General features: G+C 42.7%; 1 protein-coding gene across 2 annotated transcripts in view; it reads left to right on the plus strand.

The window, feature by feature from the left end:
- The window catches only part of TFDP2 (transcription factor Dp-2), a 52,498-nt gene extending 39,373 nt beyond the window's left edge, over positions 1-13,125 (plus strand). For both annotated transcript variants that reach the window (XM_075201610.1, XM_075201611.1), the window contains exons 8-11: positions 2,795-2,946; positions 3,462-3,628; positions 7,028-7,133; positions 12,196-13,125. In XM_075201610.1, the coding sequence (XP_075057711.1) occupies positions 2,795-2,946; positions 3,462-3,628; positions 7,028-7,133; positions 12,196-12,349 (579 nt within the window). In that variant the 3' untranslated portion in view covers positions 12,350-13,125. The remainder of the gene's footprint in view (positions 1-2,794; positions 2,947-3,461; positions 3,629-7,027; positions 7,134-12,195) is intronic.
- The last annotated feature ends 3,435 nt before the right edge of the window (positions 13,126-16,560 follow it).

Below are 16,560 nucleotides of genomic sequence, written 5' to 3' on the forward strand. Positions count from 1 at the left end.
GATCTGTGTGTGTGTATATTTTATAATATTGCATGAATGAAGCATTCGTGTTGATGAAATGTTATTGGGTATAATTATTTATATTAGCAGGCATGTTCTAGGCACATGCACTATGTACTAGAAAAAGTCCCCCCAAAACACTATATACACTGCATTATATTTAAATGTAATATTCTTTTCTTTTTTTTTTTTTTCCCCTCAACCTGTATTGTCCAGAATACTCTTTTATTAGGGTCATCATCACGTTTTATTTATACAGTTCCAGCGGCGCAGCAGCTCCGTTTCGCCAGCGCTGTCCTATACAGCAGCCGCGGCGCTGTCTAAGAAGCGTCTGCGGCGGTGCTGTATACAATACAGCACCGCCGCGGACGCTTCTTTGACAGCTCCGCGGCTGCTGTATAGGACAGTCGCCACTTAGTTAGCGCAGGGGGGGGTTTCTAGAGACTCAGAAACCCCCCCTGCGTGCGCCACTGAGTTCATGTCCAGAACAATATCTAGACACTTGTAAGTAGAATGAAAAGAAAATGTTCTATGTTAGTAAAAGGACTGTGTTACACACTATTGTCTTTTTATTCCTTTATGTAAATCAGCAAGGTTTTGGCAATTAACGATGCGATGAGGTAGTGTAAGGCTAGTGTGTGTGTGTGTGTTCCCCTTGTATGTGGTATTGAGCTGTAACATTGAGTGTGTTATTTTGTTTCATCCTTTTTGTTTTTAGTTTGTTTGCTTTTTTTTTCTTCAGTTCTCTGTGTAAAATGGTGAAACTCCTCATACAGAGAATAAACACCTGTACCCTGCTCACTCCCATTATTTTATATTGGTGGTATTGCTGCCTACAGGCTAAGAGCTGATTATGTTTGTCTTTCATGAGTCTGTGCAATCCCTATATGGTATCTTCCAGCAAGGCGTGTGTACATACTTTCACTGCAAATATTTAATAAAACGTTTGTTAGCTACGCAGTCAGCATCTTATACCGTTGTCTGCATATTACACACTATATCACTGGCTGCACCCTCTGTCGCTGGTTATATTAATGTTTGACGACATCCTTCAGAAGTGCAAATCATTTCCTAATAGTAAATGGCTCCCTTATTTCAATTCTCATTTACATGAATCAAAACCTATGATATTCTCAATTTACCAAGAGAAGCACAAAGCAAATTGAGTTTCCCATTATTACATTATTTATTATGCAAAACAGTGTTATTCTGAGCTGATCAGAGCAAATACTATGGATTAATCTTGCACATTTAATTATACTGTGTGGTTAATATTACAAACCCATATTTTCTCATTGGAGGGATTACAGTCTTGTTTCTATTAAAACATTTTTTTTTAGCATTGATGTACAAGTGAATTACATAGAGATTAAAGGGCACTCGTACCATTAGTTAGTTTTTTGTTTTGTTTTTTCTTGAAATTGAAACTTGTTAATACATGCTAGCTATATGTTACTGATGATTCTTATTTATTTCCTTTATTTAATTCATCCTCCCTTCTCTACTCACTGCTCCTGACTAATGCCAATTTATTTTATTATTTAGTTTACAAAGGGGCGAGAGAACAATTTAAGGGCATTACAAACAAATGACTACTCTCTCTATCCAGATTTGGAAGCAGGAATGCTAAATCACAGTTCATGCTTTAAAGACACCATTGTAGTTTAATGCGGTCATAGCAGGGGCGATTTAAGACAGCGCACCTGTTTCAGCTGTTAGACTGCGTTTGTTCACAGCAGTTATAGTGTACTTCGGATGGAGAGAACATACACACACAGTAAAATACAAAAATACTGTCCCTAATGTTTGTCACACAGGTATTAATCCTGCGCTTGACTCTCAGGCAGGAAGGGTCATTGTCATGTTGGTTCATACACGTGGGCAGCCAAATCACGTCCGGCTCCACTGGGGTCTGTTGGCGTCAATGCAGGATGGCCTCATACCGACCGATATATTCCAGCCACATTTACCACAACGCCTGATAATAATTTTATTGTTTGGTAGAATAATTATTGGGCTTCACTGGCATTTTGGGGGTACACACTTCTGCCTCACAGCGCTGGGGTCATGAGTTCAATTCCCGACCATGGCCTTATCTGTGAGGAGTTTGTATGTTCTCCCTGTGTTTGCGTGAGTTTCCTCTGGGTGCTCCGGTTTCTTCCCACACTCCAAAAACATACTGGTAGGTTAATTGGCTGCTATCAAAATTGACCCTAGTCTCTCTCTCTCTTTCTCTCTCTGTCTGTCTGTGTATGTTACTGAATTTAGACTGTAAGCTCCAATGGGGCAGGGACTGATGTGAATGAGTTCTCTGTACAGCGCTGCGGAATCAGTGGCGCTAAATAAATGTTGATGATGATGAATAATAGACTGGCATGGGTGTCGCCTTATACCCTAAGCCGTATCCTCCGCTCTTCCTGGTCTGTGAGCCTGGGTACTATTAAAAAGAGGCTGCACCTGATTGGCGGCCAGAGCTCACCTAGTCATGTACCTCCTCTCACTAGTCTACAGGCTGAGAAGAACAGGAGGGTGCTATCTTGTGGAATCGGATATAAGTACCACTGCTTGTCAGTTTGTGTAAAGAAAAAACAGTCATAAAGCAGAGACAGAACCTTTAAAAAATAGTCCTAGTGGATTTACCGTAGAGCCATCATTCTTATGAGTGTATATTGCCCCAGGTTGAGTTTAATCAAGTGTTGTTGTTAAACGGACTAATAATGTGCTGTTATTGTATAGTTTAGTTATCGTAGTGTCCTGTGTGTAAGTATCTGAGCACTTTCTCATCTTACCCCAGCAAATTGCCTTCAAGCACCTTGTTCAGAGAAACCGACAGAATGAACAGCAGTCTCAAACCCCTCTGGCTGTAAACTCAACCATCAAGCTGCCATTTATAATTGTGAACACAAGCAAGAAGACCGTCATAGACTGCAGCATATCTAGTGACAAGTGAGTGCGGTGAAAGGTTCACAGGGGGCGAACGCCGGGGATGGGTTGTGGTTCCAAATGTAAATTGTATAACAATAATATAATTGTTTTTGGTAATATGCCAAATAAATTTTTTGTTGTGTGCTTTCATACATATAGCCTATCCACAAGCTTGTACATGCCGTCCTGCGCTAGTATAGTTTGCAAAAAGTACATTGGATTGTACAGTAGAAATATGGTTTGAATAGAAAGGCTCTGTATCGCTAACTAATGGTCATAAATAATACTGCAGATCTGTTGTCCTGCCCTACCCCCACCCTTTTGCTTTGCAATGCCAGTGGGGAAAACAGAGCATACATTAAGCAGGGACATACAAAATTACATGCAGATCAAAGTGTAGCGAGGGCTTACAATCTTATATCTTCTTTCTACCTCCTTCCCGTGTAATGATCCTTATCCCGCCTAATTGCACAGTTTGTATGGCTTTCTGTGTGACTTGCCAATCTAACCTCTGGATGTTGCTGTCCCCTTTGCAGATTTGAATACCTTTTCAATTTTGACCATGCCTTTGAAATACATGACGACATTGAGGTTCTGAAGAGGATGGGGATGTCGTTTGGACTGGAATCTGGGAAATGTACAACAGAAAACCTAAAGCTTGCCAAATCCTTTGTACCCCGAGCCCTGGAAGGATATGTGACAGGTGAATGATAAATCATTGAGGTGTCTTTTTCTGTAATGTCTCTGTATGTTTGATAACAGCAGGCGGCAACAAGATGTAATGTCAGGTTTTTATTGTGGATTGAACATCCTGCAAGATTTGTGCAATAAACTGTTTAGCATAGCTGTGTGGCTTTCTAGGAATAATTCTGGCCACATAGATAATTGTGGCCATTCACTATGGTTCAACCAAACTGGCACATTGTTGTCGTGCCACTAACCAATCATCCTGACTATATTTAGTTTGATCATGTTTCCCATTGGAGAAGGGGGGGATTGGCTGAATGGGAAACTGGAAGTACATCTTTACCCCCAGATTACTGGAAGTACCTCTTTGCCCCCAGATTACTGGAAGTACCTCTTTGCCCCCAGATTACTGGAAGTACCTCTTTGCCCCCAGATTACTGGAAGTACCTCTTTGCCCCCAGATAACTGTATCTTGGCAATTTAGCCCTGCGTATTGGTTGCAAGAGATCTGTTTGTTTCATTGAGCCAAATCTGCGTGTTTGGTATTATTATTATTTTATTTATTTGTTTACAAGGTGTCACAGGTTCCTTAGGGTCAGATACAGAAGCAAGTAACAAATAGATGGGGTTATGCACATAAGTAGCACAGATGAGTGTGAGTAATGCTATGGGGACTTGAAGGGAGTGCAGCAAAAATGCATGACCGGGCGAACGAGGGAGTCGGGCAGTAGAGAGACATGGGACAATAGGTAAAGAGGGCCTTGCCGAGAGCTTACATTCTAGAGGGAGGGGTGGTGAGAGACATTAGGAGCAGCTGGGAGAAAATGGGGATGGCAGAATAAGGAAGAGGAGGTGATGGGTAAGATGGTCAGGAGGTGGTAGGATAGGCGAACTTGAAAAGGTGAATTTTGAGTGAGTGTTTTGAAGGACTGAAGGTTGGGGGAAAGTCGAGTGAGACGGGGTAGGGAGTTCCAAAAATTAGGGGCAGCACGGCAGAAGTCTTGGAGGTGAGCACGGGAGGAGGTAATAAGAGGTGAATTTAGACGGAGGTCAGTGGCGGAGCAGAGTGGCCGGGTAAGTATGTACCTCGAGACAAGGTCAGATGTAAGGGGGAGAAGCGTCAGTAAGGGCTTTGTAAGTGAGGGTAAGGAGCTTGAACTGGATTCTGAAACGGATAGGGAGCCAATGAATGGCTTTACGCAGAGGAGAAGAGGAAGATGAGATTAGCTGCAGCATTCTGTGTGATTGGAAGGTGAGAAAAGTGAGAGTCATGAAGGCCAGTGAGAAGGAGATTGCAATAGTGGAGGCATACATATTTTATGCACATTAATTAAGGGGGGAGAGCGGTAATCTCACAAGGAGCAGCTGTCCTGGACATTGTTCTGCCAGTTGGGGAGAGGGTTTAAATATTAAATTTGACTGGACATTTGTTAATGCCTTTAGTTAAGTAACATTGTACATTACCGATGCATGCAGGAAGCCCTTCCGAAACCAAGGTACCTATGAGAAGACAGTGATGGAAAGTTCACCATATAACTTATGTCACGGACTCCTTGAGCGGTGGTCACAAATCTACCACTGACACTGAAAGAGTTACATTGATGTGGGCAGGGTTTGGTTGCAGAATACAAAGTCACTAGGAAGGGAGGGGGCTTAGTCTAGGGCTTTGTCAGCTGAACAGGGCAGAGCTGGCTGCAGATTCACTGTGCATATTAAACATGGTCTATTCATTGCCTCCTTGGTGACATCTCTGCTTAATGAAAGGGCTTTTCCTGTTGAACACTAAGAACAGCCTGTGCAAAGAGGGGAAATCCCATTCACATTGACTGGATAGAGTACTACCAATTAACTGCTAAATGTACAATGATGCGCAGAATATTGCTCTGCTATCAAAAAGTAAAAAAATTAAGTGTAACAATGCTATACAATAAGGATGACTGACGCACCTTTTGGATGAAAAAAAAATCCATCTTTATGGCAGAAACACTCAATTCATTATTATAAGTATTGCCACAATCAGCTCATGTATGAAAGGCAGATAAAACATCCAATCCAATTTCTCTGCCTATTTTCTATAATATAATTCCTGCTGAAATAGAGCAATACACAAGCTGGATGGATGAGTTCCGCACGTGTACATAATTGCAGTTGTATCTGTTAACTTTTGTGTGTGTGTGTGTGTAATAATGCTCTGATTGGACACAGGTTGCGTCTGGTCCTGTCAATGTTTTATTGATTGGCCACAGGGTAGTCTCGTCCTGTTAATGTTCTAGTGTTCTGATTGGTCGTGGTGGGCTAATCCTGGCAATGTTCTCTTGCTTTAACTGGCTATAGGTTAGTTATGCCCAGATCCAGCTACATGAACCATGTAGGGCTCGATAGTCCCATTGTTCTAGAGATACTTCCAATCATATTATGCCAGGAAAAAAACAAATGTATTGTAAGTGATTTTCATGAGCAAAACAAGAGTGATTTAGTTTTTATGGTTTGTATACTTTTTTAATATTGCTTGTTAAGCAAGGATTCTGTCTCATTACAATACAGACACTAGAGCTTGATTTGTATATTTGAATTTTATTTAAAGGTTTCCCTTTTCCCTTCAAGCAATATTGCAATTACCATTTGTAGTAAGATATACAAATAAATAAGGTACTCTCTGTGGGATAACACGTTTGCTAAACATGTATAATAAAAGGCACCATTCTTATAATTTTCCCTTTCAAATCGCATATTTTCTATGAAAGAGATAGCAATTTGCTAACAGCACAAGATCTACCAGTTGGTGCTGAAACTCACATGCAGTTGGCACTGTAAGTACCTCGCTCCTCATGATGTGTTCTCACGCCCTCGCCAAACAGCTGACAATTCAATACTGCTATCACAGCATGGCAGCAGTTGTTGTGTGATTTTACTGAGGGAATCGCTAGGATGAGTGAGAACAGAAAGACTGTCCCAGTGCCGGAGAGATACTGTGATATGAGGCCTTGTAGACCGATCTGCAAAATCGGATCGGGGGAACCACAGGAAGAAGGAATGTGTGACTTGAATAAAATAATGGAGAGAGTAAGACACTCTGGTATAACAGAGGACAGCTAGTATGTATAATGTTAACTGGTTAAAGTGTACCTGTTGTCTGCACATAGTGGAGGCAGCCATTTTGTGAGTGGAAGGTAATATTTGAGAGAACGCAGGATATTGATTTAATCTGTCTGAGCCAGGGCTTTGTGAATGTTAGTCATGAATGTTGGTTCATCCGCATCATGGCCGTCTCCATTGTGTTTGCATCAAGTGACACAATTGAATTTAAGAAAAGAAAATGTTTTCTGTTGTTGCGGGACCAACAGACAGTCTTCCTCATACTGCCCCATGCGTGAAGCAGCTTTCAGTGTACTCTGTTTGTGTTTTTGTCTACTAGACATGGCATCGGGGACCTCTTGGGCAGACCAAGGACTTCATTTCAATACATCGCAGTCTGTCTCTGCAGCCAACTCTGCCGGAGCTACCACTTTCTCCCAGTCCAGGTATGGTGTAATCATATCCGCACCTTGTTCAATAACATGTAAGGGCGGAGTCATCTGGTACATTGTGATTTAGGGAGGCTTTCACTCTGTTTATCCATGGTAAGAGAGGGATAGTTATCTTGCTCAGAAGGCTAGGTTTCATCTCCTAAGACATGATGTGACCTCCTCCCCCTTTATGTATCAGGAAGGGGAAATGGAACCAAGATGCTAAAAGTGTTAAATACAATATATAGTTCAATATTTACCAGTGTGTCTACCTCCTACGTTGTTTATTAACTGGATACTATCTATTCAACATGGCCTTGTCTCCTCCTTCTTCTGGCCTTGGCAGTCACTTCCCCCTTGGTATACTATATGGCCAGCCAGCAGCAGCAATAGACAGACTCCTTCCCAGGTGAGTAGAGGGATTTAAGTCTAGTCTTCTGGCGCATATTGTAGGATCCAGTGACTTCATTGCATACTGGAAGGAGGAGGTGGTACGTATACTTGTGTATTACACCCTCCCATTTCTATATTAGTAACAACAGTGGCTAAAGAGATGCAGATAATGGGAGGAGAGAAGATTATCCAAGTCTTCCCATATATGGCAACTATCCTTTACCAAGATAAGCAAGCTAGAAGGGTTTATTGAATGGAAACCATTGGGAATTCACAGCATGCACCCAGATCCTGAAGTCCTTTCAAGTTTTTGATGGCAAATTGAACCTTCCCGGACAACATTTTTATTCATATCTTCAGTTTAGACACACAGTCAGCAGTGACAATCCACTCCTTATACTGAAAACCCCATAATTACTGACATATAAAGGGAATTAAGATCTTGAGAACAGTGTCCTGAAGAGTTATGGGTCACCTTGACAATTTTTGGATCCTGGGCCCACATCTCTTGGAGATGTTTGAAAAATGTTGTATCTTAATGACTAATTAATTATTAAAATGAAGTTTGTTTGAGCTTCAAAAAATGATATCTATTCTATATGATTACATTGTTCTACACTTTGAGTCTGACGATTTATACACTCTTAACATTAAATGGAGTATGATTTGGGGTCCATCGATGATAAGAAATGGGACTTTATATTGGGTAGTACCAGGGAGGTCACTTCATGTACTATAATTGATCAAATCTAACTGTGCATAGAGTATAATATCATCAGCTATTTATATAGTGCCACTAGTTCGCAGCACTGTACAGAGAACTCGCTCACATCAGTCCCTGCCCCATTGGGGCCTACAGTCTAAATTCCCTGACAGACAGAGACACAGAGACACGGGTCAATTTGATAGCAGGCAGTTACCCTACCAGTATGTTTTTGGAGTGTGGGAGGAAACTGGAGCACCTGGAGGAAATCCACGCAAACATAGGGAAAAACATACAAACTCCACACAGATAAGGCCATGGTCTGGAATCGAACCCCGCCTCTCAATATGTGTTTAATCTCCTAGTCTTGGACAATGTTATTGTTGCCAGGTCATGAATGGATAGCGAGAATCCGAGCTTCCATAAATGTACTGCTGTAGTAAATGAAGCTGTGGAACACTTCCCGCAACGCTATACATAACATTTGGTCCATATGGAATAAGTCCATGTATGCAGTTCAGTCACTCTCAGATGATGATATGGAATAAACCTTCTGTTAGGTGTCCGGTATGGTCTGACACGCATTGTTTATTTTTGTTGCTTTTAATTCTAATAAGTGTTCGTTGATAATACACTTTGATCCAGTTTGTTAAAATCCAATTCTGAATCAATGTTTTTTTGTTTTTTTTCTATGTTCCTTTATGCCTTTATAAGCTGTTTACCAAGTGCCTTGGGTTGTTTGTAGTTTGTGTTTGTTACTGTTTATGTTGTTCTTACTGCAAAAATCAATAAAAGTTTACTTTATTTGAAAAAAAGAAAATGTAGTTTAGAGCAATAATTTTATTATGTTTTCGGGTGGGTAAAGCAAACAATCCGTGGGTTAGAACATAGCGCCATTTATCTAAAGCATCTTCATAATGTAAGTAGGATGCCTGCTTTTTTTTGGAGACACAATGGTTCTGTGTCTATTTGAGTCTGAGCTACAGTGCTGTGGACCAATCACAGGAAAGGCAAGAATAGTCCTGCATGTGTCACATTCAGTAGTAGCAAGAGCACAGCATGGACGATACTACTGAGCACCTAACCTGAGCATCAAGTGACAAGATCTCAGGTCAGGAGGTCTTGACTTATGCACTTTTTGCATGAGATGCAGTCGCTGTCGGTGCAGAAGTAACTTACCATACATGCCACGTGCTTGTTAGTACTGAAGAGCGATCACTGGTCAATCATAACTTGTTCCACATGCAGTTGTTGGCTCTCCCTGGATCACACTACAGTCCCTAGGTCAAACAATCTTTCTACAGTCCCTAGGCCAAACAATCTTTCTTTAAATCCCTCATCTCCTCCCAGTCCTCCAACCCCCGCCGCCTCTTCGCGACCTTCAACACCCTCCTGTCCCCCCTCCCCCTCCTCTACCCTCCTCCCTTACCGCCGCTGACTTTGCCTCCTTCTTCTCCTCTAAAATCGAGGCCATCCGACTTGAATTCTCCTCCTCCCCTCCCCCGCCTGCCCCCCCCACTCGTCCTCCCTCTCCCCCCAGCCACCAATCCCTCTTCTCCTTCAGCCCCACTACGGGCAAAGAAGTCCACTCTCTCATTTCATCCTCCCCCCCCGTCTACCTGTCCCCTTGACCCCATCCCCTCCCACCTCCTCCGCTCCCTCTCCCCCACCACCTGCTCCCACCTCGCCCACCTCTTTAATCTGTCCCTCTCCACCGGTATCTTCCCCTCCTCCTTCAAACACGCTCTTGTTTCCCCCATTCTCAAGAAACCTAATCTTGACCCCACCTCTCTCTCCAACTATCGCCCCATCTCTCTTCTCCCCTTTGCCTCCAAAATACTTGAGAGACTCGTCTGCAGCCGCCTCTCCACCTTCCTCTCTGAGCACTCCCTCCTTGACCCTCTCCAATCTGGCTTCCGCCCTCTCCACTCCACCGAAACTGCCCTGGCCACAGTCTCCAATGATCTCCTATCTGCTAAGGCCAGGGGCCACTTCTCCCTTCTCATTCTCTTGGATCTCTCAGCGGCCTTTGACACCGTTGACCACCCACTCCTGCTCCACACCCTTCAATCCTTTGGCCTCTCTGGCTCCGTCCTGTCCTGGTTCACCTCTTACCTTGCTGACCGTTCCATCTCTGTCACCACCTCTGGATCTCTCCTCCCCCCCCCCTCCTCCCTTCCAGTAGGGGTCCCCCAAGGCTCTGTTCTCGGACCCCTACTGTTCTCTCTTTACACCTCTTCCCTGGGCAAACTCATCAGCTCCTTTGGTCTCAAATACCACTTTTATGCGGATGACACCCAACTCTACCTTTCCTCTCCTGATCTCTCTCCCTCCCTCCTCTCCAGGGTGTCCGACTGCCTCTCTGCCATCTCCTCCTGGATGTCCTCTAAATTTCTCAAACTTAATCTTGCGAAAACTGAACTAATTGTCTTTCCTCCCGCTCATTACCCCTGCCCTTCCGACCTCTCTATCACTGTACTCAACTCCTCTCTTTCCCCTGTTCCTCAACTTCGCTGCCTCGGTGTCATCCTCGACTCCTCTCTCTCCTTTGCCCCTCACATTCTCTCACTTGCAAAATCTTGCCGCTTCCAGCTGCGCAACATCCGGCGCATTCGGCCCTTCCTCTCCCAAGATGCCACTAAAGCTCTTGTTCACTCTCTTATCATCTCCCGCTTAGACTACTGCAACCTCCTCCTTACTGGCATCCCCCGCTCTCATCTCGCCCCCCTTCGCTCCGTTCTCAATGCTGCCGCTCGGCTTATTTTCCTTTCTCGCCGCTCCTCCTCTGTCTCCCCCCTCTACCAATCCCTTCACTGGCTCCCCTTCCCCTACAGAATCGTGTTCAAGCTCCTTACACTTACCTTCAAGGCCCTCTCCAACTCCACCGCTCCCTACATCTCCAGCCTCATCTCCATCCATGCTCCATCCCGCCCTCTGCGTTCGGCCAATGACCGTCGCCTCTCTTCCCCCCTGGTCACCTCCTCCCACGCTCGCATCCAAGACTTCTCCCGTGCTACCCCCCTCCACTGGAACCAGCTCCCCCGCTCCATCAGAACTTCACCCAACTTGTCCAGCTTCAAACGGGCCTTAAAAACCCACCTCTTCCTTATAGCCTTCCAGTCCCCCACTTAACTGCCCTCCTTCCTGTCTCCCACCTACCTACCTCCCTCCTCGTCGCTCTCCTCTCCCCCCCTCCCCTCCGTCTTTGCCTCCGCTCTCCCCCTTTCCTCCTCCTACCCTTGCGTCTCTGTCCGTCCTACCCTCCCCTTAGATTGTACGCTCCTTCGAGCAGGGCCTCCTCTCCTCCTGTTCTCCACCACCTTAACTCTGCTCTCCAGCTCCTTGTCTCTTCCGTGAGGCCCTTCTACCCCTCTAGCTACCCCGCTGGGGCTCTCGCCTGTCATCTAGCTGTACTTTGAGCTTCCGAGTTACTGTGCTTTTTGTTAACTGGTCCGTGATGTCTCACCCTGTACTGTATTTCTGTCTGTCCCTGTACGTCGCTACGGATACCTAGTGGCGCCCTATAAATAAATAATAATAATAATAGGTCAGCAACTGGAGGACACACTCGGCAGGCAAAGGACTGGAGACACATACATTAATTATTATTATTATTATATAATTATTATTATGTGTTTGGATGGGGATTTGATGCAACACACAAGATGTGTGTGGGGAGAGGGAAGGGAGGTGGCATTGATACAAACTTATAAATATTGGCATTTACATGTCAGCACCCAAACATGCAAAGAGAGTTCTTATTTTTTCAGTAAAGATCCGTTCAGACCAGAGAGGGAGCGAGATGGATTCTAAAAATACTAAAGACACAACATAAGTTTTTATTTATTGATCCTATTGATTGTATTCGCTTCCAGGCAAAGAAGCTCTATGTGGTGTAATTATTTATCTTGGACTTTTTTCTTGTATATATATATTCTGAAATGTTCTATCTTCTTTTTTTATATTTCCCCCCCCCCACAGTGTAAATCCAGGATTATTTTTCGACACGGAAGTGTCTCTGACTAACAGCAGCCACCACTCCAGTTCTGGAACGTCCCACTACACAGAGTCTCGGGGGGAGACCCCATGTTCATTTGATGATTATGACGAAGATGATTCCTCTTCTCTGGAATAAAGCAGCAGTATGATGTCTACACGTGAGAATGTATGTGTAAGGGTGTCTGCGTAGTGTAGTCTTCCAACGCAATTTCGATGGCTGTTCACATCGAGATCATAGACTATATTTTTGTTTCCGAATAAGGACGAGCAGTGGACACTGTCATATATTTTCAGAATGCTTTAAGCTGGCGTCTTGCCAGATGAGGAATGACTGGATTGCCCCAATAATGCTATTTGGTTTTAGTTGTTGGGCAGGGATCAAACACAGGGTATGTGATTTTTTTATTTTTTTTCTTTGCTCTGAGGGTTAATTTTCCTTTACCTGCATGACCCCTGGAACAATGGCTTCATTGCCCTTTGGAGAACACATCTTTTGGAGCTTCCTATCCTAAGCTTGATGTCACTGCGGTAACACTGAACTCTGCTTAGTTAGGAGTTATGTCTGCTAACGATCTGTGGAAAAGACGCTGCTATGTTCTGATTGCTGCAGTTATCGGGGAAAAGCAGAAGATATTTCCTCCTATAGAAGTGGTTGTCTTATACACAAGGAACTGAAAGATGTTTAGCACCAACTGTAGAGAAAAAAAGGGAATACTGTGATGGGGAAAGCTGTTGTCGAGGATTCTTCGAATTGTATAAAGAATACTCCATTTTCGTTTCAGTTGTCAATAATGTGGAATTGGAAAATGTTTAACCCATCTTACCCTACGACAAGCGCAGCAGACACACGGGCGATTTGGTGCCATGTCCTGGGTTGCCGTTCACAAGGGATTTCCGCAGTACAGTGACAAACCAACTCATAAGGAATGTGTTTTTGTAAATTAAACGTGCAACCATCCCCTACACATAATGTAGGCAGTCATTCTGAGGGCTGAATTAATGTTTGAAAATGCAGCCTCTGAGATCCTTAAACCATGAGGCGTGTTTACTAGCTCCTAGTGAACGTTACCTCAGCGTACAAAATGGCTGCCTCCACTATGTGCAGGGTATGGGTAGCATATACTTAATTAGGTGTCACTCTGGCTGTCCAATATAAATGCCTCTTCTAGGAGCCCTAAACCAATTAATGGTACTGTATTAGAGCTGCTGGAATTATCAGAACGGAACCCCCAGATATTTGGCATGTAAAAAAAATACAAACATTTTATTGTTTTGTTCATTTTTGTCTACAGGAGAATAATTTCTTCCTAAAAAGAAAATGAAATGCTGCTAATATATCATTGATTACTCCATGTTAAGTGTTTCTGTATTTTTTGTATATGGCCAAAGTGGAAAAGAAATTCTAATGTAGCTGAGCAACTTCTTCATACATTACTGTTGAGAGCCATGTATATGCTGCTACACCAGACGTTTTCTATAATATCAGCAACTTAACTCTGTCATATTTCTATTTTTCCTTTTTTGAGTTTTCGTTTAATACTCCCCCCAAACCAGTTGACTCTTTGTCTTCTTCTTTTCTCTTAAATAAATATACAAAGTCTAGATTTTAATTTTATGCAAAATACCTATATAAAATCGGCCAATTTATGTTAAATTCTTAGTTTAATTTATGGTTACAAACATGCTTTATATATATATATATATATATATATATATATATATATATATATATATATATATATATATATATATATATATAATGTGTTTCTGTTCTGTAAGCAGCACATTCAGTATGTTATATACAAGCAAGCAACGTGACTAGTGTTTAGTGAATTGATGGCGTGTATTCTCGTCAATGGTGGTTTAGCCACACAATTGCCTCTGCTGTGTTTTTAGGCAGTGGGTACTCTTTTAAATACAATTGTACAGTGCAGTTTATTTAATTAGTGTGTGGAATATATTCAGTGTTTTCTGCTTGTTATATTGGGCTATATATTCTTATGACCTGCAGATGTCATTCCTGTTTAAGTTTCTACTGTAATTGTCGGCAATTTGCGCGGCGCGATGTCCGCGCACCACATTGACGGCAATTTTAAATCCCCCCTATCTGTGAACGTTTTTGCATAGATTATATTATTTTGCAGTCTTTTACATATAGTTAAGAGTCAATCAAGCTGAGGTCTCCTTTTTATCAGAGAAAATCATTGACCCACAATCTTTATTTTCCAAGCAATCGGCTCCCGCTGCTCTTGGAGACTTGGGAGTAGACACCGGTACACTAGCCGTTATACTGCACTGTACACCCTAAAGGATACAAGGGGTGTCGCTGATAGATTGCAGGTCACACAGATGACAGAAGTTGCTGCTTCAACGTAATGGGCGCACATCAATAAATGTAAAGTAAAATCTAATTGAACTTGCCAAAAATGCTGTTTTGATTGCTGGAAATATTGAGTGATTCGCTTTTAATTGCTGATCTTACTATATTTAAAACACAAAACAAATACAAATGGGAAGAACATATCCACACCCAAGTTCACGTAAGTTAGTTTTTATTTTTAGATCCAGTTTCATAAATGGCGTGCTATTAAGTGTACCAGTTTCCTGCCTGCGAGTAAGCAGCCGTCTTGTGGGCTGAACCAGTATCCATGAGAATGCAGTCTATTAACTAACCATACCTCCCAACTGTCCCGATTTAAGTGGGATTGTCCTGATTTGTGGGCTCGTTACCACCAGTCAACTTTGTCCAGCATATCAGGGAAGTTTTTCCCGCTCACAGCTGCGCTCCATTGCAAAGCAGTGGTGAACAGTGCTGCGGGCACTGGCCACTGGTGCATGGGTGGTCAATGAAGGTGTGTTAGGAGGGGGGTAAGACGTAGCCTAACGCTTCATAAGTGCTAGACATGCCTCCATCATGACATGGCCATGCCACCCTGTCCAGATTCCTAGCACTCCAAAGTTGGGTGGTATGACTGACTAGCAAACAATGACATCCGTTACGTATGTCAGTAGCTCCTGGTGAATTGATGGATTTAATCTAGCTTCATCCAAGGACATTGCTTGCTCCACCGTGTGCAGGTGACGGGTACACGTCACGTTTTAGCCAGCGAACGCTGCAGAATGTAGGCTTCTATGTCTGCTCTATGGGTTTAGCAGAACAGCGTAAATTCTTCTAGCTTATTCTGCACATGATACATAGAATGGATACTCCTGCCTGCTTCATACAATAATTATGCAAATCATAAGACCTGTTATTTAACATTTTGAAGTTGATATTAGAACCTATTTAAAGTTTGAAGTTGAAAATTAGAAATGTTTTAGTCTGGGTTAGAATAAAGCCCAAAAAAAATAAGCTTGTATATTTCAGTGGGTTTATTTCTATGTATGCGCAAAGGTAGAAAATGTTGTTTTTAGTTTATATAAATTGTTTTGTTTGAGGATGTTCACTGCAGTTATTACCACCTCTCCACATCCACTGTCACTATCTTTTTTTTTTTTTTTTTTTATGGAATGATGGACAGGAGGTGATGCACTAGGACAGTGTTGGCTAACCTGTGACACTCCAGGTGTTGTGAAACTACAAGTCCCAGCATACTCTTCCAGCAATAAGCTGCTATATATTGGCAAAGCATGCTGGGACTTGTAGTTTCACAACACCTTGAGTGTCACAGGATAGCCAACACTGCACTAGGATGGTGCAAACGTGCAGTAACCAATAGCAACTAAGCGGACATTGGCTTTTATTAGACGAACGTTTAGGGCGGCTATAAGGTGATTAGTTGCAGTGGGTAACTGCACCTGTGCACATTTTGTACCATGTTGGTAAATCGCCACCAGAATGTAAGTAATCCCAACCATGGGGTTCCCCTGCACAAACCAGCAAATGCTCCAGTTTCCAACATTTGGTAAATGAAGATGATGTTTATCAGTCAACGCCAACATGACTGCATGCCTCTAGCAGTGTCTCCAGCCAAGCGGGGCCCATTTTCAGCAAGCTTAGCATAAGTGTTGGTTATGTGCCGGGTGGACGCTATACTATAATTCTGGGACGCTTGTAATCATAAACAGGTCTTCTACTTGGTTGAAATATTTATATCTGCACCAGTGTGATGTTTTCTCTCATGTTATATGGCCAGTGTGTGACAGAATGATGTCATTGACTCCTTCACTGCCAGGGCCTTGACAGTGATTATGTTTAATTGTATTTAATGCTGTAAATGCTCATGATCTTTCCAAGAAATTGTGTAACATACTAAATGTTTATCTCAGTAAACCTATTTTTGTTTTCATGTCTGGAATTCTTTACTGAAAATGATCTCTAAAATAATTAGGCAAGAAATAGCTTGT

This window comes from Mixophyes fleayi, chromosome 3 (genome assembly GCF_038048845.1).
Source record: "Mixophyes fleayi isolate aMixFle1 chromosome 3, aMixFle1.hap1, whole genome shotgun sequence".
Taxonomy (NCBI): domain Eukaryota; kingdom Metazoa; phylum Chordata; class Amphibia; order Anura; family Limnodynastidae; genus Mixophyes; species Mixophyes fleayi.